Genomic DNA, 25,648 nt, shown 5'->3' with positions numbered 1-25,648 from the left:
AGCTTCTGCTCTTAATTTATGCACACATAAACGCCACCGTCTGTCCACAGTTCTTCTTTTCACGCTTAAACATACTACACACACAGGGAGGGAGGGTGGACGGGAGGTATGTTTATGTGCTCTGTGTGTGTGTGAGATTCACTGGCCAGGTTTTGAGCCAGTCCATGGAGACCTGAGCTCAGAGAGCATGCATGGACAAACCTCAGTCAGCCGTGTTTACCTTGTACTCTCGTTGTGTGCCTACTCCGGCCATATGGACACTTGAACTTGGAGGATGCATATGTAAACACATATAGTTTCAAGTTTGCTGGCATGGCCCTGTTTATACTATAATGATTTTTTAACATTATTAGATGCATCCAAATTTTTTACAACAGGCTTTTGTTTTCGTTATTGGGCCACTGATTTCCATTTAGGCTGTGCGTAAGAGTGCATGTCTTAAAGGGGTGTTTGAGTGATGGCCTAGGATTATGTGTGTGAGCACCTCACTTAACTTGTCCTCAGCAGAGTCATGTGCATTGTCTTGCCAAAAAACCCTTCTTCCCCCACCGCCCTCGCCCCCGTCCCCAACCCGGACAACTTAAGAGCAAATTGCCAGCTAATGGATCGACTGCCTGCACTTGTCAGTTCTCTTTGGACAAGCAAAGCAACCGCACACACACGCACGTGGTTTCACTCACACATTTGGTAATTTATTTGTGGAAAAAGAGAAGAAAAATGAGAGAGAATGGCAGAGAAATGAAACGAGGATCATGTGCGCCTTGACTGAAACCTTGACAATCTTTTTAAAAGTAATGAAACACTTTCTCAGCATGCGCATGAGGTTTTCTATTTGAAATTTGTCTTCCTTTTTTTTTTTTTTTTTTTGCTCTATGTATCCATTTGGGTTTTGGCACAGTCGAGGACATGAGGAGGAAGTGGAGATAGATGGATCAGCCAAAGGATACGTGGCCAACTGTCGTGTGATTGGTTGAACAAAGGAGCAGAGCATTTCTGTGACTGGTTGAACAGAGAACTTGACGTTGGGATTTTGGCATTAAATAAAAGCTGGGAAATGTAATTATTCTAAATGCAGTCAACGGTTTTGTTGGAGTGGAAGTTGGGCAGATTTCTCTATAAACTTGGTGGGATATTGACACAAAGCGTGGCACTGCAGATGTGTAAAGAATGACATTCATGCCATCACAGTAACTTGCAAACTTTTTTTTTTTAAAAACGTGAATTCTAATATCTTTATCTTTAGATTTAAATAACATAAAATGTAAAGATATGAAATGTCCTCAAACAGTGAAATTCCCTTAGATATAAAAGCCATATACTTAGCATGCCGCATGTATAAAAAATTGACTTATGATATACACTAAACTAAATTTTCACCAGAGCTGGTCTATATGTTTGTATATTTTTCTGCTCAATGTTTACGAAACTGGAGCGTCTCGAGTTCTCGAGTCATAAAGTTCTGTGTTTGTCTGTGAGCAGTAAAGGGGGGAAAATCATACTTCTCCTACTTCTAGTTCAATGCACAGGACATGTAGATTATGTGAAGTGACAGAATTGGGGGGGGGGGGTTTCCTCGAAGGGTACGAGTGTTTTCTCTTTCTATTCATTTCTTGATCTCTCTTCCAGTGTTTCTCTCCTCTCCTTGTTCAATCTCGACAGCGGTTTATAAAAAAAAGATTTTTAGAAACTTCTTTATGAGACAAGTCTCTGTTCTGTTAGAAGACAACTTTATGTTATTCCACCGAAGAGGCGAAACTAATAGTTCCATGTTTTTTACAGGGCACTGTTCCAGTTGTGTCTTGGGTGTTTAATTAAGTGTAGTTTCCCTTTAGTAGTGGAATGTGTGTCTGCTTTTTGTCGGCCCGTTCCTCTGTGCCTTTTACAGTCCACCCACATGGTTTGTCTCAGCGTTTATGATTTTTCTTATACCGGAGTTGTGAGGTTCCTAAATCACTTAAGCACACGGGGCCGAGCAGTCCACATTTAAACAATAAAAGGCTGTTATGCTAAGGGCCCTCAGATCTCCTACCACTTCATAAATACATGCGTATAAAAGGCAGAAAAATACATCTTCCCTGACCAGAGAGAGAGAGAGGGAGAGTGAGCGTCTGAGAGCACACCTGCTAATTGGAGCCAGCTTGATGTGAAGTACGGCTGTCTGCTCCGTCTTCTCCCAATTTCTTTTTCATTCTTCCTCGGGTTTTTTTTTTTTTTTAAACTCTGATTGTTCTTGACTTTCCAACTTTTTAAAAAATCGTTTCCCCTCTTTTCCCTCCTTAACCTCCTGCTGTCCTTCACCTTTTGCTCCATGTCCTTTCTCCTCTTCCTTGTTTGTCCTTCTACTTTTCTCTCCCTCCTTACCGATGGGGACGGCGACATCCAAAACAACTCTGATTCAGCGTAGCTAATTGTTCCGAGCCGTGATGGATTTGGAAAGAGGGGGAGAAAAAAGTGGGTTTCAATTGCGTGAGTGGCTGTGAGCGAGTTGGCGAGTTAGCACCTAGTCTGAGCGTGACCTCTACTTGACCTTGTGTCAAAGCGAGTGGCTGGGCCAGCCCCAGCTCCAGCTGCTAATGGGTGTCATGTCAAGCTGCGGCTGCAAGGAGGTCAAAGGTTGCGAGTGCACACCAGACGGCCAAGTTTAGGATTGCGACGTAGAGGCTGAGTGACACTGCGCATATGTGACAGTGAAGACTGTGGGTAATCAACACACAAGCACCCAGCAGCACATGCACATACATGGGCATAGAAGCATGCGTGCACACACATGGAAACTGTATCTTGCTGCAGAAAGTCATCTTTTCTCTCATCGTTGGCTGGCCGTTTAGGTTCATATAGATCTGAGGGATCTTTGAAGGCCTTTGAACTCTGCTAAATGACTTGACCTTGTGGCTTGTGGCTGTAGCCGTGTGTGTGTGTTTGGGTGTGTATGGGAGATAGTGAGTGGGTGGCCTGCATGGGGTCTCATTTCTGTTTCACAGCGTAGCAGGGCATTGCAGACGTTTGTGTTGACGACTGCCAAATTAAAAGCAAACTGAAGATTATGACAAATCTAAACTTTGCTTTTATGAAGCAGAGCGGAATGAAGAAAAAACATTTCTGTGAATCTTTCATGCTCCGTCTTTGCTGTGTTAATTGTGCTCACAATCAGCTACTTTGCAGCGATTCCTTGTGTGCTAGTGTGTGTGTATGTATATTTATGTTTCTGTGTGGGTGTGCACAGTGGTTGACTGAATCCGTCTGAGTGTGTGCGTCTGTGCGTGTACTGTGAACCGAGGGAACAGATATTGTGGCTGCTTGGAAGGAGGAAGCAGCTTGGGAAATGATTTCAACAGCTCTCATAATTAGAGGAATATCATAAATTAAACTTGTGTCTGCCGTTGCGTTTGAAGAGCACTCAAAAGTAATAAATTCTGGATGGTTAACATATTTGCATTCCATTCAGCAGGCAGCGTCGGGCAGGAACAGCTGTTTTCCACGTCTTTTGGCAGCAGGAAATGCACATTGCTCACTCAAGGTGCTTTTAGACACATTGAAATTGTATAAAAAAAAAAAAGAAAAGTGACTTTTAACTTGAACATGAAGCTGCTGCTGTGTGCTCTGTCACTGGAAATAACTCGGCGGGGAACAGTGCATTAATGAAGTTCTTCAAATATGGATCGTCTCGCTTTCAATAGGCCTGTTTCTTTTTCAATCTGTCTATTGCTCGGAAAAGTCGACTAGCGAGCTTTTTTTCTTCTGTGTGTGTGTGTGGCTGTAGAGTACTTAAATCCAGTGCTTTACCGTTAACTTAATAGGTTAAATTTTTCCCATTTTCTAGTCAAATACATTTCCCAGGCAATGCAATAATATTCTGTTTTTATTGTAATAGTTGAGGTTTTCAAAAATCGGTCTTTCTGTGGTGTTTAAAAATGACTTACAAGTTATTACAATAAGTTTTATCTTTTTTATTTATGCTGTTTTTATGTCAGTTTAGGTCAGACATAGTTTGGATATTGGTGTCAGGTCCTGCTTTTTTATTGTTTCTGGATCATGCTGTCTGAATAAATAAGGATTTTTAAGTTTATGTGCCCCCCTCCTCCTTCAAGCAGGTCCCAGTTAATAATGAATAGCCTATCGTTTCTGTTTCATCTGATATGCCACAAATCATTTTTAAAGTCATATCATAAATATCATCATTAACATCTGCTCAGCTGCCCCTTCGGAGTGCATTGTTGATGTTTAAATTTCTGCGTAAAACAAGACAAACTCATTTTAATGATGATATAAAAAGCTAATAAAAGCTAATCATTTTGTTGCATCTTTAGGAAGATGACAAAGTGTTCAAATGTCACTTATTTTTAGCTTAAAATAGAAGATGCTTTATTACACAAAGTTCCAGAAAAACCACTAATCTTTAAATAAGGCTGGCCTGGATGCTAGTTTAGAAGTGTGGCAGGATTTCATTCCCCTGACACATTTCTAGCAAGCCTTCGGTGATGGGAATAAGCAAATTAAAAGTTACAATGATCAATCATTTTCCCTCGTGCCCTCTTAAATACAGTATCTTGCAAGAAAACGGAGATGGTCATTTTTATACTGCATGTCTATCTCTTAATGCATCGCTGGTCAAACAGGGGAAACAGTGTCTTCTGAAATGTGATATAGTTAAAGTTATACTGCCATTAATCACTGCTTTGCTGCACTGGGGTAATGGACAGGTGCGACACTCGTGGTGTTACCGAGGAGACGAGATGTTGTGTTGGTGTTTTCTTCTACAGGGGGGGAAAAAAAACAAAACAAAACACCACGGACGCAAACTTTTTGTATTCCCAGCAGAGGATGGAGGTTGGGAAGAAAGGAGAGGAAACTGTGTGAATGTCCATCGCGTCTGCTCAAACAGGTGCCAGATAAGGTTAAACGAACAGTGCGGATGATTGGTCTTTTTCTGTGTTTGTGTGGGGGGTTCATGTGCTGCTCGTCCGTACACTGCGAACCGTGAATAATGATTCGACTCGGGTCAGATTCCATTGGAGGCGTTCACCTGTATCTGACACTAGTGGTATCGCGTAGCTGCCATTAATGTCCAATTTTCAGTGAAAACAGAAATAGAATACAGATAAAGGTAAAACACCATCCAGCTTCACACCCGACCACATAATTACCCCAATGGGCTGTGGTGAGGGATCATATCCTGGCGCGCGCTGGGGGGTCAGCGGCGATAAGCTTCAGCCCAGCTCCCAACATGGAGCATAATTACTCTATTGATAATTCACCAGGAAAATGGTCCCAGCCAATTGCAGAGCTTCGATTTAATGGATTGGACGATGAAACGAGGAAGGAATGGAGGAAAGGAGGCTGCAAGGGGGGAGTGTGTGTGCGCGTGTGTGTGTGTGTGCGTGCGTGCGTGCGTGCGCGTGTGTGGAGGGAGGAGGTCTGCACATGGGGGCAACCAGCAAGGGCCTTTTATTAGAAATGAAAATATGTTTAGGTCATAGGGGGACCCATTTTCCCTGGAGATAATAAGGCCAATAAAATGTAAAGCAGGGGAAGGGCTTGGAATGGGGTCCAACTGTGGCTGTTTATCTGTGTGTGTCCTGCATTAGCCCATTTATCCCCAGCCTTAAATTAGCTAATCATTCTCCAAGGGGAAGGACTTGGTCAGGAAATTGACATTTAGCAGCATAGGCTCACTCTATTAACTACAGTAAATTTAATTTGCTGCACACCCCAGAAGTGGGCTGTTTTCTTTGCCATCAGAGGGAGGAAGGGAATGGGCGACAGAGACAGAGAAATAGAGGGAGAGGGAAAGAGGGAAGTTCTGTTTATTGCATCTACTGCTTCTGACCACAATTTGCTTGGCTGTAAATATAGGACTTGGACTTGGAACACTGCGGCTCTGTTGTATTTCCCCTCATGTACTGCTGATTAAAAACATACGCATGCATTGTCAACACATATATTCACTCATTCCAAGGTCAGTCAGGGCCATGATGGATTATCTCTCTTGGAGACTCCATACCCCCCAAAAAGTGCAAGATTTTTCTTTTTTCTTTACAAGTGATTCCCTGACTGGCTGAATCATAGTTCCAGTAAAGGCTATATTTAACAAGCCAATCACCATGCCTGGAACTGAAGACTGCTCTCACCTTTACCTATGAATAGGATGTATCATAACAATTATTTTTGATAATCACCCCAGGTTACTGCTTTAGTTTCTGATCTGCAGATGCGATGAGAATGGCTTGGCAGGAAAATTATACCACACAGGGGCTGTTGTAGCTGACTGCAGTGCATGAGTTACATGTTATGTAGTTATGCAGCTGACTCTGAGATTAAAGGTGTCACCTTGGGGATTTTTTCACCATTCTCTACATTTTTTTATCTAAAAAAACAAATACAAGCAGAATAATCAATATGTTAATAGTTTTTCCAACAGGAGTGTTTGGTTGGACTTTTGAGGGATGTGGAATTTATTTCTAACATTTAGGATTTCAGTGTCAGTTTAAAAAGAGAGAGAGAGAGAGAGAAAGTGTAGACATAGAGCACAGAAACAGAGCAGGGATTCTCCGGTGATCAGGATCGCCCCGGCCTAATTGATTGCAACAGTTGTCAGAGTGTTGTCTGTTAGGATGGTGACAGGTGTCTGAAGAAAATGATTAGTTTTCTGTCGGGAGAGAGACAGCTCTGGATGTCCCAAACTGCAAACTAATAAAGGGGGGAAAGCAATAAAGCTCATGGACAGCAGGTTTGACTGTTTTTATAGACAAATCAATAAAATGATAGATGATGGAAAATAACGGCATCTCAGCTGCCGATTTCTACTGGGGTTTCAAATCATGTTCTTTCCCCTCTGCACACACACACAAACGCACACAGTTGTAACACATTTCTGTTTTGATAGGAACATGCAGCGACACATCAATAAGTTTATATTTCAGTATTACTTGTCTTTATGCATCGAAGTCTTTGGGATATAAATTACACTTTGAATTTTCCCTTTCCTGTATGTTCAAAGTAAGTGTGTTTATGTTCGTGTGTCATGGCTAACAAAGTAAATCTCCCACTGCAAATCTTTTTGAGACCAGAGGGCCAGTGTCAGGATCAATACCAATGATAGGTCTTCCTCTGAGCCAGCCTCTAATTGGCTCAATTTCTAAAATGTCAGTGTGGTTTTTCTGTGAGCGTGTGTGTGTGTGTGTGTGTTTATAGTGTGTGGGCTTGTATATAACTAATATTACTGTGGACCAGTGAACGATGAATCTATCAGCTCCTGTGAAATTTGATCTCAGAGTTTCATTTTGTGTTTTAGCAGATGCAAGCCTCAAAGTGTTGCTATGCAGGAATTTCACCAGTGTTTCAAAGCCTGGTAGCTCGGATGGAACTAAATCGATCCTCTACCGAACGTACCGATAAGCAACGGAGTTTTGTTTTATATATGTAGAAAAGTACAACTATTAATTTAGCTAATATAGTTTGGCTTTGTTACACGTATAAAAACAGCTGAAATATATTAAAGCTGTAAAGAAGTTTTATAATAAATTGCCAAACAAATGTAATGACTTAAAACTGTTTTAATTGTGAACCCTGTATCCACTTGTGTCCACTGCTGTATGTGAATGACGTTAACTGGGAATCGGCGCTCTGTCGCTTATATAGCCTAGAAGTATTGACATGGATGCTTCAGCATTATATTGCAACATAAAGTCGCAATTTGCTAAAACTTGAACTGTGTTGGGTGTCATTTCCCATAGTTGTTTTCAGTTTGCTTTGAATTTCAGTTCTGAAAACTGCATATTCTCTCTCACATTGTCAGGTCTTTATCTTGCAGTATAAACAGCCTTGAGGGGATTGTTGTTGTGATTTGGCGCTATAAAAGTAAAACTGAATCTACTATTGTACCTATTTCTATTTCATATTCCTCTTGCCACATTTTTCTGGTGTGAAACAGTTTCAGCCACATTTGATTAGGCATTTAGTGATTAAAAGGCATTCTGGGAAATATAGACACTTACAAGGCAGAACGCGAGTAGCTAAAACAATAAAGGTGCTTTCCCTTTCGTATTACTGTGCCAGAAATGAAAAGAAATGTCAGAGGTTTATTTGCTTTAACTTTTCCTTATCTCTGCTTTAGGTCTCATTCTCGCCACCGGCGGTCTCGAAGTAGGAGCGGCAGTCGCAGCCGGCGAGGTACCCACAGCCGCAAAAGGAGCCGTAGCCACAGCAGGGACCGGAGCCGGCGCAAGGGCCGTGACCGGGAGAGGGAAAAAGACAAGGAGAGAGGACGGGACCGAGACAAGGACAAAGAGAAGGACAAGAGTAAAGATAAGGCAGAGAAAAAGGGGTAAGTAGGATATTATCCCTTATATGTGAGGTGACAGCACAGGTAGACACAAAGATACCTTAATAAGTCTTAGGTACTGTCGACTCTACTGGACCACAGGAGAGCAGAAAATGCTGATTGGTGTAATACGGACATAAATGCGGAGCTCGGTCTCAGCTCCTCCATCCGTCCATCCATCACTCGATCCTTCCATCCATCAATCCATCATTCCCTTTCTTTCTCCATTTCTCCTTCTCATCAAGCACAAGGCAGCACGGGCTATGTAATGCGATATAGTTCCCTCTTGTAAGAGGAAAATCTCACAGTGATATAAAAATAGATGGTAGTTAGGAGTGTTGCACAGGTTCGGTTTTTACTGAATGCGTTGGTCACCAGATGATTTCTGATGTCTTTAACTGCACTTTTCACCCTCTGGACCCGGCAGCAATAAGTCTAGAAACATAACAGGATTATATGCACCTCCAAATGTCTTTGTTGTCTCTGCCAGGAAAAAAAAAACAATAAAAAAGAGTGTCTTATTATTAAAGTTAGGAAAGTTAGCAAAGGACATCTACACTTGCAAGTTTATGTCTACTAAAGACTCTAATACAGACGAGGAACAGGTTCAGAGTGTTAGCAGTTGTACACTCCACTACAGGTATAACTACCTTAGAGGCTTCTCTTTGCGTCTGCCGATATATCCCTCCCCCATCGCGTCATTCTCTAATGTGATTGGGGGCCACTGTAATACAACTGGTACTCTGTTGTTGCTTGTCACATTGAATGGCACAGATGTGTGTATTAAACTGCGGATCCCAAGAGTGATACAGAGCAGCTGTTGTGCTACACATCAGCTTACCAGACTTTAGAAACTCAGGGACAGGCTGAATTTACTTCACAGTCGACAAAACCTTAAGCCGATTAATTGATTAATTCATCGACTGAAAATTTCATGGCAAATGTAGCCTTAATGCTGATAATAAACAAGTATATTCAGCTTAAGAAAACAATCATGGGCACTTTTCAATTTCGGATAAATGATTAGTTGAGGATCTCATTGGCAGATTAGCAGATGCATTTGTCAGTTACTTTCAAAACTCTTGTTTTAAGGATTGCTTATATTATGCTTAAACTTAACACATAAAGTTTTCTGGGAGGAAACACTTTGAGGGAGTATTTTCTAGGCTTTTCATTGGTTTTTCCTTACAGAAACATGCAGTAATAGCCGTACGACAGTTTCTGATTTTATGACTGTTTGATCTGACTAAAATCTCCATTCCTCAGATGTGTTCTTGATGCAACTGTGCACTCAGATGAGGAAACTTATCACTGTAGCAGTGGCTGTGAGAGACCAGAAATGCTGTATGGTATATCTAAGAACTTTTCTATCTTTTTTTTGTTAAGTAACGCACTTGAACAACTGTGGCTGGAAATCACGTGTACTGAATCTCATTAACTGAGTTAAATGCCAAGAAAAGGAGGAAATGTATATCTTTGCTAGCACAACAGATTTTATGTATTTAGGAAGTATTATATATTGACATCATTGAGGAAAACACAAGCACGATCACTAATATTGTTAAACACTTATGTGTTATTCAAGATGTTTATTTAGAATTAAAGATCATAGGGTCGTATTTGTTGATAATAACAATTTTTGAAGGATTTCTATGTATTCAGCACTTGTTTTTTCATCACTTTTGTTGGTCGTCAGTGAAAAGCTTGGGTGTTAAGACTTCTCTGTATGGCCAGAGACTGGATATTTGCTTTTAAAGGAAAAGTGCTCCCATTTATTTGCCGCCATTACATATTGCCTTTCTTAGATCAGTATCAGGAAAACAAATAAAGCTAACAGTGAAATGTAAGGCCAGTAGACTCTATCCATTTTCTTATTAAGGCTTCAATATCCTTTAGCATCGATAGGAATCTCTTCTTTTATCTCTGACCCTGCTTTAGCTTGTCTGTGTGCATATTTGTGTTAAGTCTGTGCGTGTGCGTGTGTGTGCGCATTTCCACCTGTGGCAGTGTTGATTTATTTCAAAACTGCCTAAGCCTGTGGAGGTTTAAAGATTGAATAATTTCGACATATGGCGCTGACCCACTAACTGACGTGACATATCGAATCAGCACCCACTTCAGTAGGTGCAACTGTGAAATCTGTTGCAATGCACCGCTGTGCTAAATCCTACCTTTACAAAGCTTCTACATTTTACATGTATATGGTTTTTAAAGATGTTTTTTTAACGATATCAGGGTGTTGATAGAGTTTTTTGCCCTTTTACAAATAAAATATAAACATCTTTTCTTTCCAAGTTGTTAATTCTTTTGTTTTTTTTGTGGGGGTGGGGAGTTTTAACTTCAGATTTAACACTAAAGACATTATTCTCCAAGACATGTGATATTACTTTACAATAGACTATTGCAATTGTTAATTTTTTTTTTAAAAATTAGATATAAAAGCATCAAGACAGAACAAGGATGTTCAAAGACACTGACGTAGAGTGAGGTATACAAAATACTTTGTACAATAAGTTACTTGGTAATATTCATTCGCCAAGTGTCCAGTACACACTGGACAGTTCATATCAAGTTACGTTTTAATTCTGGATATAAACTCTCAGTAACTGTCCCATTGCTCCTTGACCACATCGTTTTTACAATTAAGCCTCCCTAAAATCTTCTCACAGACACCAACGCCTGAGAATTAGTCTGGCACAAGTTACTAAACCAACTATAAATACTCCCATTACATACTTATTCAGCTGTTGTAAGGCATCTCTGTCTCCTAGGAGACATGATCTTGGTGACTTGGGCAAATTACACTTCAATTATTGGCCTATATAATCCAAAACATCTCTCCAAAAAGGAAAAACACTGGAACATTTCCATAATCCAAGCACATTAGTGCCTCTTTCAGTCTTGCATTTCCAGCATAAAGAGTTGGCATTTCATTTTAAAATTGATAAATAGTGTTTGAGATGATTTTAGGAAGATATGTTTTCAGCTTAATTTTGACTTTTGATAGTACAACATCACAGGTTGGATAGCTGTCAGTATGGCTGCCATTTATGCCTGCAGATGCTGATATGATCTTATAACTGTCCAAAATCTGCTTGATGCTCACAGGAGTTTAGCTGCCTAGCATGTCCTCTTTCAGCAGAAGTAAGGCAGAAGCAACAAGATGCTTCAGGAATATGTAAAACATTTTTTTCCCTTTTTACTGTATCTAATTTGAGAAGCTACTTCCTCTTCCTTTTCCATTTCCATTCTTCTTCTTTTTTTAATGGCAATGGGGGTAGGGTCTATGCAAGCCCCTGATCCTCACCACTTGAACACAAACACCTGCGCACTCCCACATACTATTACACTCCAGCCTCATTTACATCCAGGTTTTCTTGCTGGGTGATAGGAGAGGAGTGCGGCGGTGGTATGCTGATGGCGGGGCGGGGTGGAGAAGCGGCTCAGGAGCTTTATAGTGTCTGTCAGGATGAAAGAGGGGCCCCTCAGTGCGGCACCCTGACACCGACTCTGTGTGTGCGCACATGTGTTTGGTGTTGTTGTCATTAAACATTTAAGACTCCTCTAGTATGACAGCAGGCAACTTGGTGCTCCAGTGGCATGTTTTCATGCAAAATTTATTGAAAAAGACGAGCTGTTGTTAAGAGATCTTGTTGCTTTTCACCAGTGGCAAAGGGTAAGTGGGTGATTGTAGGGTTGTGTGTGTACTTGTGTACTTCTATGCAAGTGTGTGTGTGTGCGTGTGTGTGTTTACACAGGATTATGTACAAGGTTAGTAGGTCAACTTTGCTCTGGATAAGCATCTGGGTTAGTACTTGCAGAGAGGGTGTTAGTTTCCTTTAATTTAACCACCACTTACATTGTTTACCTTTTCTTTTCATTGACACTTTTCTCAATAAGATTGCATGCTTGTGTCCTGCATGCTGTTTTTATTCAGCATTAAGCTGAATGCAGTGGTGATTTTTAACATGTGCCCAGTGCCCTTTGATGAGCACTTCTCTTTCATGATTTATGATGACAATAATTGAGAAACTATCCTTTTCATGGATGAGAAAGAAAAAAAAAACCTCAAACGGTTTAACACAGTTTCATAAAGACATCATGACCTGTTTATTCTCTAGATTAAATTTCAGCAAGCTGTGAGGTTTTTTTTTCCTTTTTAAAATTACCTGAATTACTTCATAAATTTTCCACGAGTAATGAAATATGCCAGGGGCAAAGTTCAAGAAGATCAGATTACATCTAGAGTGTATTTGCTGTCCTCAAAACAATTGTTAGAGTGCATCACCTAAATGAATACACATGCTAAACCTTCAAACCCCTGCACAGCTCTACGGTTACTGTGCAAAAGTCTTGAGTCACCCCACATTTCTTTATATGTCGCTAGGAAATAGATGCAGTGACTCATTGAAATGTGTGCTACCTTGCATGAAAATACAGCATAGAGGCAAAAACTGCTAAATTGTGCCAAATGTTTTGGCAATAGCTCTTTGGGAATCAGATTGCTGGTGCAAAAATAACAAAACATTTGTCAAACTGTCGTATCTCTTACTGTTTTTGTAGATTCTACTATAGAGATGAGAAGAAAGGCTTTTTCTGACAGGCTATTTTTTTCTATTATTTTTTCCTATTTTCTTTTCGTTATGTGTAGACCCAACACTGGTTCATCTCGTGAGTTAGGTACCTTTTTTATTTTTGAATGAGTCATAGATCGGCGTTAAGTATCTTAACAGACAAACAATAAAAAAAAGGACTGGACTGAAAATGAGTGAAAAACTAAAAGACTTTCAGAAAATCTATTGCCCAACAAGAGAGTCTGGCTCCATGGAAACAAAATATAAAGAAACAAACGGTGGCTCAAGACTTTTGCACGGTACTGTAATTCATCAACTACAATGCTGATCTGGAGCAGGATTTATTTTTAGGTGAATCTAAACTCATGCAAGTCTTTCTTTGAAAAAATACCACTAAATTAAGGCCGTCTGAACACCCCTGGCAGGCGATAGAATTACTGCCGAATGACAATTTTCTGAATATATATAAATTAGCTTTGCAGCGCACCAGATACTTTCTCATAATACCTTGTGCACAGGTCAAGATTAATTTTATTTGTCAGAGTTTTATCGTATTCCCTGAAACAAAGTACAAGAGGTAAACAGTGTCTCATGTTAACAAGTGCACATCTGCCCCCAGGCTGGTACTTGACAGAAGTAAGAGCGTATTTCACCTGATGTTCCGACCCAATTCACACCCCTGATTAATGAGCAGACACTGAGAATTTACGCTAACAGATGGCTGTTTCTTCACAGAAAGTGACAGGTTTTAAGCATTTTACATTTTTATTTATTTATTTATTTTTAATCTACAACTAAATTTTATAGTAAGAAGTAAGTGTTTGTTAGTAAGTACGGGTTTGGCATCATTAAACGCTGTAGTGGTTCAGGCTTTGATCAGGCTTGAAGGGATTTTGTTAGGTCGTGGATGGAGAACAGTCTCCAGTTTTTCTGCATTTCATTATATTGTTAATGCATGCATACGCCATACACACAGGTGTGCACACTCTCACTTTTCCCCCTTTTTCTCTTCATCTCAAGCAACCTTCTAGGAATTCAATGCCTTCAACAATTTTTTTTTTACTTCTTTAGGAGAAGCTTTTGCTTTGGGTGGTGCTGACCTCTTTTCTCTGTAACAGATCATAGAGGTACTGCAAGCTTCACATGCTTCACATGCTCATTCTGAGAGGTCTGTCCAATTAGGCTGAACTCCTTGCCTATGCCGGGTCACGGGAACACATTGGTTCATCGTACTCAATTTAATGTAATTTGAGTAAGAAATGGGCACAGGCTGGGCAACCGAGGCACAGAGAGCAGCGTGGAGACCTCATGGCAGCAGAGAGCCATCTTTTCCCTGTGCATGTAAAAGGAGTTTGTCTAATGAGCTTAGGGTTAAAGAAATGAAAAGACATCCTACCTTTCATTAAAGCCTTTTTTTGAAGTCCTTTTCTATGAAAGAATCATTTAGAGGTTTTTGTCTGCTAGAGAGGAACAGCAGTTCAACAGAATAGGACAGCGTAGTTCACATTGGTAGAGTTTCTTTTTAAAAAAAATAAACCATTAATATAAAACATATTTTCTTGACATTTTTATACAACAAGCCGTCCTCACCAACCCACCCATTGCTGTTTTCTTTCTGTGAATGTGATTGTTTAGTAATTCCTCTCATTAGTCTGTTTTCCCTGCTGACAAACTAAACAGAACCCAACCTCACCACAGGGGTCCCAGCAGGACCTGCAGGCCTGAGTTTGGCTAGCTTTGCTCCATTGCTCAGCCTTAACCTCTGGAAGCCAGGATGCTGTGAGGCAGAGAGAGAAAATAAAACAAGACCCTAGACACCGGCACACACACATTTTCACTTACTACTGTTGATTTTCTCTCCCCTCTTGTCTTACTCTGAGGAAATGATTGTCTGCTTCTTTGCTTCTGTTGAACATCTATCAGCTCATTAGTGTTGGTAATACACAGAGAAAGTAAGTGTGTTTGTGTGTGTGTTTGTGGGTGTGTAGCCCCTGCCTGCGGCATCCTCTCAGCCTGGTGGGAATGTGTGTATGGGTGGTGTGGATGGGACCACTAGCTGCTGCTTCTGTGTGTGTGTGTGTGTGTGTGTGTGTGTGTGTGTGTGTGTGTGTGTGTGTTTGTTGTATTTGCATTTCACTGCACTCTTGCAGGACTCTAGGCTGTGTCTGGCTCTGGGAGCGGGTCCGGGGAGGTAAGAGAGACTTCAAACACCGTCCTCGGAAGGTTAGGATACACTCACATTGACTTAAATCAATGAACTGTAAGTGTGTGTTTTATTTGTGTGTGCGTCAAGGGGGGTAGCCTAGTGGCCAGGAGCAAGATGAGACGTGGGTGAAGCTGAAGAGGAGTAGGTGTGCGTGTGTGTAGTCTGGTTGGGGGCTGGGTGGCTGAAATAGGAGTGATGCCTACATGCAAAGGGTGGACAGCGAGCATGTGCACACAGACACACACTCAGGTCCCAGTAGATAAATGCACACACAGTTTGGTTCAGCTGTAGCATTTCTTGGCCTATGGCTGCATGTAGTCGTTATTTCTTTTTTTAATACAAATAATGAGCAGATTAGATTAAAAAACAAACAAATAAAACAAAGTAGTAGTCTTTAATAATAGACTTACTTTACATCTAGATAACCCTTTTAGATACAAAAGCAGGTCATCTAACTAGACTCCACACCCCTTCTCCAAAACCCGGTTTAAGGCCAAAAGAAGTGAACAGTATAACGACTTATAAATAGCTTTGTCAAAAGGGTATTATCATAGGAATCCTCCACAGGGATCTATGCAACTTGTAGCTCCAGAAAATGTATTTGGTCTTTGCCCGTCTGGGGCGATTAATGGTTTGTAAGTGCCACGTATGATGCAGACAGGAGACACAGACAGTGCATTCATTCTGTGGGCGTGACCCATTTCTGAAATTTATGTCACTTGGACTGGTTATGCAAATGTGAAACACATAATTAGTGCTTTTTGGGGATGGTTGGATGGTCTGGGAAGATTTCTTTGGTTCCCGTTGTCTCTGGAAATATTTTTCTGCTTAAAAAAAATCATAGAAAAAGGTCAACTTTCACTCCTTCACATTTCTTTGCCTATGTCAGTATTTTACTGAAATAGTGGATGGGTATGGGTACAGTCAGATTGATATTTCCTCCTGAAATTTGAGGTTTTTACAGCTTTGGGATGTTAAACAGCAGTCCCAGGCTATGAGAGATTAGCCTGATTTCAGGGTACCGCCCTGAAACTGAACTGAAAACAAAACTAAAAGTCAATAATGGTGATAATTCTTACTATTATAGTGTTTAATATATGATATGATGTATTGTTAGTTATTAACGTTATTATAAATAAGTAATCAGAATCTCTTAAGACTGAAATGAATAAGAGGGCTTTCTTGCTGTGTTTGGCTGAGAATGACCTCCCTGTTTCCTGTGTAAACTGGTGTGTGGGTGTGCATGTGTGTTTGCATAGACAGAGAGGGCGAGAGAGAAAAATCTGGCCACTTTTAATCACAGGAGAAGACACCCTGAGTGAGCGATAGAGAGCTGTGACAATCCACTTACTGCGCTCTGTAATCTGTTTAACCATTTAGTGAGTTGTTAAGGGAGTATGCAAACACTCACATTGGGGGGAAAAAGAAAAAAAAGCACACTAAACACCCTGCAGGCTGTAGCGGCGCACAGGACAACTTGGTAGCAATTCAGTGCCGTTACACATCTAGGGAAGAGTGTGTGTGTTCATTTGTTTGTGAGTGTGTTGATGTCTTTGAGACCTACTGTAGGCACTGAGAGAAGCCAGGCCTGGAGCGTGATGACAGAGACCAGACCTGGCCAAATAGAAGATCCCCCAATCCAATTACCCTGTTCCTCTCTTTTATTTTCTCCTCTTCTCTCCTTGCCTCTCCTCTCCTCATTTTATGGCCTTTTTCTTAGCAGGAGCTAGTGATGGCAGTCCTGGCTGCTGTTTAAGTGGCTGGCTGCTCTGCTTTATGGATCAGGAGAGGATGCGGGCAGGATTATAAGCAGCAGGTTATGAGCAGCAAACACGACGGGCCAGCTCCGATTTTAGGAGGGTTTATGTTGCGCTTGTCGACGAAATACGTTTTTCTGCACTCTCTCTCCCTTTCTGGAAAAGCTGGGTTAGTTTGGTTTGGAGAAATGCAGAGTGGTGTTGAAGGCAAGGAGGGGAGCTAAACGAGAAGGCGGTTATGCAGAATGATGTGTAAAAGAGACGCACTGTTAATGTTTAATTTTCTCCAGGCTCCGGTGCTTATTCATCTGCACCAGGGGCAAGGAAAGGTGTTGACTGAAGTCTTTATGAGGAAGGCTGAGAGTGAGAAAACGTTATAGAAAGTGATGTTCCTTTTAGTTGAATTGGCAAAGTAACATGAAGAAGAACAGCAGACGATGGTTTTCAGTTAGCTGAGGAGTACCTCTCACCGTGCATTTGACCTCTGCTGACCTGAGACAAAAATACTGCTCTGCAGGTCTTCCCTGGTGGCATTGATCATTGCAAGAATACCTCCTTCAGACTGAGTAAACAGCTTTCCAGGCATTGAGTTTAAGTACCATGACTCAGTTGTAGAAGTAAGGAAGTAAATCTTGCCTGAGAGGGGTGTATAACAATCATCCTCAGCGGAGGTTTGAAATCGACAGCCATGCTCAGAGTGTTTTTTTTCTTTTGCGCAGAAACGAGCTGAAACAAAAGAGTTGTGATCGTAGTCGCCGATCACGCAAGTGGGTGTGTGCTTATTTGTGTCGCTGATGGAGTTGGCGGCCCCGCACGGCTTATGCTGAACATTTAGTAGCCGCAGGAAACTTACGAAGCCTCCCTCCTCTTCTTCCTCCTTCCCTCCTACCCATTTAGTCTGCCTCTTTTTCAACAGAAGTTTAGATCTCTGGGCCGATGTTTAATTCATTTGTACTAATGTCTTGCTCACTCCGGCTCTCCTTCATCCTCGTGTGCTCTGTCTTACTCTCTCGCCAGCGTAGTCCCTGTGGTTCTCTAATAGAGTTATTCCACCTTGCATCTCACTCATTCTCCCTAACACACACACATCGCTCACTCTACTTCTGTCCACTTTTTGCCAGTAGCATACATGCATTCTTCATTTTTGTATGATATATCGGCTCTTCTTGCAGTTTAGATGCGTGAGTAATACTGTGGAATTAATGGCAGGCTGTTATATGAGTTACTAGTCTTTTCTCAGATCCGATGCTGTATGTTTCTCATTGCTTACTGCCTTACTGTAACTGCCTCTTCTCTTCTTTTTCGCTCTCTCTTCTCTTTTTTTGTGCGCCTCTAATTCTCTGTTTCTGCCTCTTTCTATGCCCAGTTCTGACGACACGGAAAGTATGTACAGTGTGTATAAATATCGTGGGCACTGCTGTCTAATCAACAGAGTGAAATAATTCACTTCTTTTCTTCCACGTACACACTCACTGATGGAGGCCAACTGAAATCTGTCAGTGCCGAGCTGTATGTGGAAAATGTTTTTAGGGGAAAATGGTGGAGTATTTCACAAAAATGAAACAGAGTAGCAAATCATCTCGTTAAATTTTCAAACACATATTAATCAGAATGAAAAATGCCACTGGAGCTAATGTTATGGCACGCACATTTTGGCAGGTATACATATGCCATAATTGCTGTATGTTGAGTGTGCATTAGAGAGGAGAAGTTTATTTGTGGTCATACTGTATGTTGAAATCTCTCATGTATAGAAAGCATGTTACCGCACACTGAGCAAGATTCTGAGATTCTTGCGGTGGCTTCGCTTTTAGAAACATGAAGATGTTTTTCTACAAAACTGTTTGTGTTTTGCTAAAGACTTTGACAAAAATGATACCCAAAGTGAAAATCCCAAAAAGTGATCACAAACGTGTAACATTAGATTTTAATCTGGACTTTTTAAGACCTAAACAAAATATGCCAACACACACACATACGACACAGTTTGGTCTCTACCAATAAAGCGTTTAGAGTAGAATGGAGTAGATTCAGGTCTTCAGAGTAAGGTTAAACACTTTCTTTGCAATCTTTGTGTGCACGTTAGCCTTTGCTGTGTTCGTTTGTCTTCTTGCATTACTCGAAGACTTGGGTTAACTTTTCTTTCTTTATTTCTTTCTTTCTTTTTTTTTCTTTTTACCACTTTTCCTTGAAGTCTGCAGAAAAACAGACACACACATGCATGCACGTACACACGAGCGCTCCTGACATTTCTCCCTGTAGGCTAAACTGCAGAGTGCTTGGGGCCATGTTGTTTTGTCTTCTGACAGACAGAACGAGAGAGAGAAAAAAAAGACAGTTACCCTGGCCGGTGCTTACGCCAGTTTGACACCACAGACACTGAAGGGGGGGGGGGGGGGGGGGTTGAACGAAGAGAAGTGAAAAAGGCACAGTAGAAAACGGTGTGTAGATGATATGAATAACAATGTACGCGGTGTGTCTCCCTGGACCCTGATAACCTGCAGACCAGAGCCCGGTGCCTGTGACAGGCTGGCCTTTGTGGCCACTTTATCCCGCCTGTACACTTGTAAGGTAGAGCCGGGATAATCACACCTAATCTAATTAGGCTAAAGAGGGCCATGACTGAGGCTGGCTACGAGCAGACTGGGCACTCTTTCTCTCTCACACACACACTCACACACTCCCTCACTCACAGATACACACACACATCAACAAACACAGCTCAGCAGTGAAATCCTGTTTGCATCAGAAAAATAAGGTTGTCATATTGATTATGTAGATGAGGGACTAACGGGGGCTAACTGCCTCTCGGCCAGCCGGTTACAGCTGACAAAGGCTAAAGGGAGGGATGCAGAGAGAGGAAAGAAAAGATTAGAACAGGTTTAGCTCTGTTTTCCCTCTGCCACTTTACATGTACCACTGTTTGGTTCAGTGCAACCTACTGCTCCTGCTGCCACTAAACTTGAGACTGAAAGTAGGTATAAAATAGGGAGACTCTTTAAATGCACGCACCCTAAAATTCATGCAGATTTTTTTATTTGACTTGCAATAACTCAAAATACAGGTAAGAGTATACATAGACAGATTCAAACATGCAGTAAAAATAAGATGGGGAAAAAGTGTAGCACTACTAAAGCAATATTTTACAGTGCTTTAGTTGTGCTGAATGAATATTTTTAATGCCTACCAATCTAATGTTTATATTCTTGCTGAATTAGTGTAAAAGAAATGCATTTATCGTGGGCTTTGTGGATGTTTTTTTCCCCAGAACTTGAGCAGAGATTTCTTTAGTTTTATCCCTAATATTTTGCCCTAATTAAGTATTTGAAAATAGTAAGTCATTGACTCTTAAGTGGAAATCATAAAATCAGGAGATATCAGTTTGGTTTTCTTCTATAGATTCCTTAGCTGCTTGTGTCAGCTCTAGTTGTCTCTGTACAGTTGCTTGTAAGGACATGTAGTGGATACATGGCTATTAATAACTTGTCTTCAGGTGTGTGTGCGTGCATGTCTGTGTGTGTGTGGGTTTTATGTGCGGCAAGCCAGCAGCCAGATTGCTATTTCCCCCTCTACCCCGTATAGAAAGGCCTGGGTATTCTCTGGATGAGGGTGTGATGTACAATTGAAGGGCAGGATTGAAACTGATTACCTTGTTAACTCCTGGCACCCACTGGCAGCTTGAAATAGACCTGAGCACCAGGGCCTGATTTGCAAATGAATTACCTCTCGCCTGGCCCTCCCCTTCCCCTCCTCTTCATTCCCCCGTCTTCCTCCCTCTCTTTCGTTCTTTTTTTTTCTTTTTTCTTTTTTTTTGTCCATTCGGTGCCAAGATCATCTTTTTATATTGTGCCATGACAGATGCTGTGCCGGGCTGCCATTGTTCCCCATCAGTTTTCTGGGGCCGAGAGGAGAGCCAAAAGATTTCCACATGTGATTTTAACACAGCCACCACCCCCCCCAGTCCTTGCCGTATAGCCCAGTGTAGTCTTTGTGTACCAGTACGGCAATCTACATAGTTTTGGAACAGGCAGTAATGTTGGGGAGCGTCATTGTCTCAGCCTCAATAATAGAGAGGCATTTCTCTGATTAGGAAAGGTTATAATTGGGAAGTATGAAAAGGACGACTGGCTATTGAAGAAAACCATGGGGAAATTGATTGCTCTCCATGTCTCCCTTTTGCTTTTCTCTCTATGTCTTTGTCCTGATCTCCCTCTATGTAACACGATAAAAAGAAGTCAATTTTCTTTAAAACTTGGCCCCAGCCCTCAGATCCCTCCAGAGCTGGTGTGTATAGGCTAAGAAGGGGGAGATATAGTTTTTTAAATAGGGAGACTTGTTCTGTGTGTAATATTTTATCCGCGATATGACGTCTTCAGCAGTTTAGCATTTCTTAGCTCACAGGGAGCTGAAGGTGGTCCTTTAACTATGGCCTGCTGATGTTTGATTATGAGAACGGTTGTCTGAGCTGTTATCAGAGTGACAGATCAGAGTCATTGCCCTGTACCCAGGACGCTTAAGCCAAAGGAGGGCGATGTGTTTCTCAACCACAGCAATAATTAAAAAAAAAAACAACAACTATATATTAAATACGAGAGATGCCCGGTAGCAAATTTCTTCGGTTGTTATAATTTTTTTCCTTTGTGTGACCTGCTGATACCAACTTTTTTTGCTTCTGTTACTTTCTTTCTGAGAACTGTATAAACTAAAATGGAACTTTTCCACAATGTGAAATATTTTTGTCATAAAAAAACAATAAATCTCCCCAAACTACAGGTTCTTCTCCCACTGAAAACAATTGAGAATAAGGTGCTGTGGTACAGGAAATTAGTACAAGTAATTAACTGAAAATGAGTTGCTGTACACCCACCTTTACTTGACATATTTTGTGTTGCAAAACAAAAGCAGGTGGAACAGATTTATATAACAAAACAAGTGTCAGGTACTTTAATTATTTTCCTGTAGGTTTATAACTTCACCAGATAACAGAATCTGAACCCTTTTGTGTTTTTCGTTGGTCTCCATAAATGTCCTCAGGATGACTTTGATCCTTTGCTCATACCGAGGCTTCTGGCTGGCTCTGAACCCAGACAAATTTAGCATTAGCCACTTTGCTTTTATTAGATTCTTTGAAATATCCATATTGATCTAGGTGAAGGTGATTTGAGTGTGTGATTATATTTGTTGGGATGATGTTTTTATTTTAATGGGTTATTATTCAATGTTTTTACTGCCTCGGCCCAGTTGAGTTCAAACAGGGCTGTATGTGTCCCTGGACTGAAGTGAGTCCTGTTTATAATTTTAGACCCTTCCATATTTTGTTTTGCTTTTACATATGATGTAAATGAATCAATATATTGATGTTAATCTCCAAGTTTGTTTATTTAAACCCAATGTACTTTTTATCTGTCTTGTGATTTTAAGTGATTTTCACAGTTGTAGACACACCTGTGGAGTTTGTCTTCTTGTGTAGTGGATTGCTTAGAGCTTAGGTGTAACTTATAATCACATTCTGTAAAAGGTAAAATCAACATAAATTTGATTATGCATTGGTGACACTTTTTAAAAAAATTAGTTTAAACCTAGTTTGGCATTTATACTCTCCAGTTTAATCATTTGCTAATATAACTAATCTATCTTTAGAAAGAAAATTATTTTCAGTCTCCACTACAAGGTTCACCAACACCAGTCTCTCCATAATTTGTCCCTTTCTTTGTTTTCTTCTCAGTGCTATTTATATTCATAATGCCCACCATGTTGAAAAAAAAATGATGACTTTGTTGCATTTTTGTGTTGACTGTACAAAATTAGGTCCTGTCAGTTAATTAGTGTGGGCTAAATAAATGTTTTTTTAGTTTGGAGACACTGATAAGATAGTAGTCATGATGCTGCTTCTTGAAAGGTTTTCCCAGTTTCACATTTTGACGATATTGCTGTTTCTTATTATAAATGAAGATGATGTTAATCCTGGAAGACTTTAAAGAGATTTATTCTTCATTTTCTCGCTCCACAAGTGTTGCTGTCGCTCTTTTATTTGGGCGTTGGTCCCGTGTTTGGCAGACACGGGTAACACGAACAGGTGTCTGCTTGCGTTTTTATCTCATACAACAGAAAGAGCCTCCTTAAATCAACTTCTTCTTTTCATATTCATACTTCTTTGACTTTTTTATTGACTGCACTTAAACCTCCTTGAGAGAAACATAAAGTGCTGAATTTTTTACCCCCATTTTAATGGGCTGCTTTTCTCTACCATTTTGGGATTATGCTAAAGTAAAGCCCCTTCCACTGGGAGGGAGGTCAGCTTGTGTACCCGCAAATGTATGTGTGTGTGTGTGTGTGTGTGCGCGCCTGTATGCATGCTGAATTACATAAAAGCATAGAACGATAAGTCTGCGTTTTGTTCCCTCTCTGTGTTCTGCATGGAAGAGTGACAGCCCCCGACTTGCCCCTGTATTATCCCTTTCTGTGTATATGTGTGTGTGAGTCTGAGAGTGTGTGTCCCACCAGCCCTCCTCTTAGCTGTATAAAACCCTGAGAGGTAGTTCTGATAGCACACACAAGAATACAATTTCAATTTCAATTGGCAGCCCTGTTAAAAAAGAGCTATGGAGATGGCAATCAGGCCTGAGGGGAAGCTGCACTCCCTGTACTATTGTGCTTGTGCGTGCGTCTCTATACCCAATCCTCTACAGTTCAATATCAAGCTTTATCCCTATATTAGTTAAACAGGCAGATCCCACTGATGTGGACTCTGTATTAGTGTGCTTTATGTGAGTGTGTATGTGTGAGTGAATATGCTTGCTCCAGTGTCCCCATCACATTGACTTTTTAATAAATATGCCTGCCATTCTGTCAGCAGTCAAACAACATATGAATGCTCAATGACACACTTGACAAGGCATGCAACTGTAGCAAATGAGTCACAAATTCACACACTCTCTCTCACACACACATATACACTCGCACACTCTCTCTTATGATGTCTTCTTTATAGTAATACGGTGTCTTGCCTTCTTTTGCTCCTGCTCTGCTCCTCTTCTCACGATCAGTGACTGATGATAAGTTGAGGGTGAAGAGGCTGCTGAGGGCCAGGTTTTTTATTTTATTTTACTTTTTAATTGTATGAGAAAATACAAAAATGCACTGTTGCTAATCAAAAGGTTAAAGACTTCTGTTGGTTATACAGTCGCAAGATATCGTTTGTGAACCCTTTGTTTGGAATACCAAGAAGTCTTCAACTCACAGTTATAAATACAATATGACAAAACTAATAACATGCAAACGGTTTTACATTAAGTGTTTTCTTTATGGATCACACTTTTTTGGTTAGTTTTTCGTTTTGTTTTGTTTCTTGCTAAATGTTATGTTTTAAGTTTTTCTATAAACCACCACATTTCTGGGATTTTCTGAATGAAAGAGACAAAAGTTAATCACCCCAAATGTAAAGCATTATTTGGCTGTTTGGCTTCCTCAGGTTTTGCAAATCGGCAGCAAAAGAAAGTCATGTTTTGTCATGGCAAAGTGAGAAATATCTAGTTGAAGTTGCTGCTACTGCTTGTCACCTTTCCATCGATTGCAGAGCGATTAATGAATCTTACTGTAATTTCACTGATTTACCCATGCGGGGTAAATCAGTGAAATAGGGTAATGTGTAATACAATACATTACAACACAAGTAATAACATGGTATGTTCTTATTATAAGTCATTTTTATTTAATAGGAAGCCTCTTATGGTTCCTGAACTGAAACTGTGAGTAAAGGGCAGTGAAATCATTACAGTCAGATAAAGGGGAAAGTTAAAGGTGTGTAACACGGCCTGTGGAAGCAAACCCATTGATGTATGAAAGTCTGATATTACATGGTAAACCTGGCTAGTAGTGGAGAGTGAAAGGGTTAAATCGTCCGCACACCGGATTGTGGGTCTGAGAGGTAATGCATGGCTGATGAGTGCTGGGCTAATGGGCAGCTCTGTAAGCTGGAAATCAAATGACTGCCTCTGCATTTTAAGTCCCTCTGTCACCTCCATTGACTGACTAAAGATATTCAGATCAGCTATGTCAAAGGGGGGGTGGGGGGGAATCTAGCAAAGATGGAAAGAGAAAGAAAGGGAAAGAGAGTGAAGGAAAGAAGGGGAGGAGATCTTAGCAAAACCTGAAGACCTAATGCAATTATTAGAAACGTGAACCCCAAATGACAACTCATCTCGCGCTAGCTGTGTAATTAATTGTCTACTAGCAGAATTGCGGGGGCTTTGGAGGGTCAGGTAAAGAGAGAAAAGAGAAAGAAAGCCATCCGGGGGGGGGTTGGAAGAAGGCAACATGACAGGTAAGGAGAGACATAAGGAAAACGATGAGGTAAGATGAGGCAACAGCTTAAAATCATTGGTCGAATACAAGAGACAAAAGGGCTTTGGACACATTGTAACAGAACATCTACTGTGAGTGATAGAGGAAGAAAGCATGCTGCGAGGGCACGATGAGAAGAAAAGCGACTGAGTGGAAGGAGAGGGGGAAAAGAGAAAAGGAGCAGGAATGAGAAAGCATGAGTGCAGACAGTGTGATGGATCCAGCAACCATGTTGAATTGGTCAGTATTGACCTTGCCAGAGCTTAACACTCTCCCTTGTTTGTCCAGTTTTACTTAATTGACCGCAGATAACTAATTAAATTTCCTGGAACAACAGGGCATTACTCTCCCTGTGTCTTTCCCCTTCTTGCCCACTTGCCATTCTCTGCTAGGCCTCTCAGTCATCCTGGCGTGTAACTATTCCGAAGAGAAAAGAGAGGTAATGCGA

At 40.9% G+C, this 25,648-nt stretch overlaps 1 protein-coding gene across 2 annotated transcripts in view; it reads left to right on the top strand.

Moving 5' to 3' along the window:
- rsrc1 (arginine/serine-rich coiled-coil 1) overlaps positions 1-25,648 on the top strand; it is a 121,198-nt gene that overhangs the window by 12,850 nt on the left and 82,700 nt on the right. For both annotated transcript variants that reach the window (XM_085243418.1, XM_085243419.1), the window contains exon 4: positions 8,114-8,323. In XM_085243418.1, coding sequence (XP_085099544.1) covers positions 8,114-8,323 — 210 coding nt within the window. The remainder of the gene's footprint in view (positions 1-8,113; positions 8,324-25,648) is intronic.

Source organism: Mchenga conophoros, linkage group LG14, assembly GCF_057382185.1.
Source record: "Mchenga conophoros isolate Kocher_MC1m ecotype Shallow Benthic linkage group LG14, M_conophoros_male_GT1.1, whole genome shotgun sequence".
Taxonomy (NCBI): domain Eukaryota; kingdom Metazoa; phylum Chordata; class Actinopteri; order Cichliformes; family Cichlidae; genus Mchenga; species Mchenga conophoros.
The sequence above is the reverse complement of the archived record's forward strand: the minus strand, read 5'-3'. Positions and strand labels throughout refer to the sequence as shown.